At 69.4% G+C, this 2338-nt stretch overlaps 1 protein-coding gene across 1 annotated transcript; it reads right to left on the bottom strand.

The window, feature by feature from the left end:
• Positions 1-1416: 1416 nt before the first annotated feature.
• On the bottom strand, positions 1417-2031 carry H696_02701 (hypothetical protein; the record flags this gene model as incomplete). Its single annotated transcript, XM_009496608.1, has 2 exons — positions 1417-1717; positions 1850-2031. 2 exons carry the CDS (start codon positions 2029-2031, stop codon positions 1417-1419), a joined length of 483 nt encoding a protein of 160 aa, XP_009494883.1.
• Between the last annotated feature and the right edge of the window lie 307 nt (positions 2032-2338).

The raw sequence follows: 2338 nt of genomic DNA, 5'->3' as shown, positions 1-2338 counted from the left end.
GCGCTTGTCCCCCCCCCCCCCCCCGACGAGGGACCGGGGGGCGGGTCTTCTCCCCGACCAGGGGGGAGCAAGCAAGAAAGTAAACCGCATGGTGGGCCACGCTAGGGCCTCTTAGGAAATCCGACATTAATTCCGTCCTGCATGCCCCTCTCCCCCTCCCACCAGCCCCGGGGCTGTTGGCGCCCTTTTCTTGCCCGGCCTTCCCGCCAAGTCGGCGTGGTCGCGAGAGACACGAGCACAACCCGGGGGACGCGTGCGCAAGCACGCGCCCCCCCCCCTCGAGCGCCCCTTCCCCCCCTCTAGGTGTCTGTGTATCCCCCCCCCTTTCCTTCCCCCGCGCACGCAGACGCTTGCACCCGGCCCAGGGCGCGTGCGTGCCCAGCCCGCCGCCGCCCGCATCTAGGCTTCTCCGCCTCGGCGCGCCGCGCACGGCGGCCGAACCCGCAGGTGCCAGGGATGTGCTCCAACACCAGAATCTCCCGGCGCCCAACACTTATGGCCCAGCACACCCGGTGGCGCCGGGGGATGGCCCCCGCCCCGTCGCGCCCCCCCCCCCCCCCCCAAGTCCTCGCACACGGCACCTCCCATGGCGAGAGCTGGCTGTCATCTGCGGGCGCGTGCGCCAGTCCGGACAAGACGGGCTGCCAGCCGGAGCAGGCGGGGCACCGGCTCGGGTGGACCCGCGGCGAGGCATCCCCGGCCACTCGGCCCGATCGCCCTTCCAGTGTTCGCCGGGCCCTCTCTCCCCCGGGGCGCCCTGGGTGGATCTGGCCCCATTCTGCATCGACAGAACGATGCCTCTGGCGGCCGCGTGGCAGAACAGGACATCGGCCGGGGGCGTGATCATCTCTCGCGGAGCGCGCGCCCTCACCCACCCCCGCCGCTGCCGCCGACCGGGGGCCATACGGGGGCTGCCCTCGCGCCCGATCGGCCCGCTTGTCCCGGTCACCGACGCGCGCCCGCTCCCCCGGGCCCCAGGCCACAGCCATGAGGACAAGCTGGCAGTCAGACGGTGCCCCCGGCCCGGCGGCGCAGGTACCTCTCTGCCCCCTGTTGCCTCCCTGTCTCCCTTACTCTCTCTCGCTCTCTCTCTCTCTGTGTCGCCCCCGGCCGGCACCCACCCACCCACCACGGGGGCGCCTTTTGCGCCGTGGCACACGGCGAGGGGCGGTGGCTCGGGTGCACGGTCCCCGCGACGCACTGTCTATCTATGGGTATGGTGTAGTATTATTCTATTATTTTTTATCCTTTCCCCCTCCCAGCCACTGGCACACGCGTGCGCATACGCACGAGCGTCCTCCTCCGCGGCCGGGCACAGGGAGGCACCCTCCCGCCGGGGGGACAGTGGCGAGGCCGAGTGAGGCTCGGCACCGGGCGGCAAAGGTGCCAGCAGAGCGGGGTCCCGGTCGGCCACGATCATGGCGAGGGGAAGGCGTCGTGCCCGCCGCGAGACCCGCCAAACAGGCGACTCCGCCGGAGGAGATGCCACAGGAAGAGGGCTGGCACGCGCACAGGATCAGTCAGCAGCATGACCGTCCCGGGGACCACCTCCCCCGGGGTGCAAGAGTGGAGGATGCGCCGGGTGTTAAACACGGCGTAGGTTAGCGCCGCCAGGATGATGATGCAGGCCACCACGATGGCCGTCGTGCCGACCTCCAGCGGGCTCAGCAGGAAGATCGGCCCACAGCTGATGCCACCGACGGCCAGGGCGAAGAACCTGTCGTGTGTGTGAGAGAGAGAGAGGGGGGGGGGAGAGAGAGGAGCGTAGATCGGCGGGTTAGGAAGCTCGGGAACACGGTGAGCGACAGGCCGGGACGGCGTGCGGCCGGGATGTGGCCGGTGAACGTACGCGGCATAGCGGCGGCTATACAGGTGCGAGCTCTGCAACGTTAGCAGGGCCAGCCCCAGCAGCCCGAAGCAGAAGACCAGCAGCGACTTGAAGGCAATGGTCGTCGCGGAGGCCGCCGACGCCAGGCCGGCCATCGCGCCGGCTGTCAGGCTGAAGAGCACCATCAGCCCGGCGTGCACCATTGTCCGGGTCCCTCGCAGCGGGAGAAAGGACAGCAGCAGGTAGATCCCGGCCGCCAGGGCCAGGAACAGCCAAATGGACCAAGAACTGCGGTGCAGAGAGCGAGCGAGCGAGCGAGCGGGCGAGAGAGGGGGAGGGGGGGGGACAGACAAAGAGAGAGAGAGAGGGGGGGGGAGACAGACAAAGAGAGAGAGAGAGAGAGAGAGAGAGAGAGAAAGAGAGAGAGAGAGGGGGGGGGAGACAGACAAAGAGAGAGAGAGAGAGAGAGAGAGAGAGAGGCGGTTGGTTAGCATGGTCGGCCGCGGTATC

This window comes from Fonticula alba (assembly GCF_000388065.1).
Source record: "Fonticula alba strain ATCC 38817 unplaced genomic scaffold supercont2.4, whole genome shotgun sequence".
NCBI classification, from domain to species: domain Eukaryota; order Rotosphaerida; family Fonticulaceae; genus Fonticula; species Fonticula alba.
Note: the sequence above shows the minus strand (reverse complement) of the source record. Positions and strands in the feature narration are given on the sequence as shown.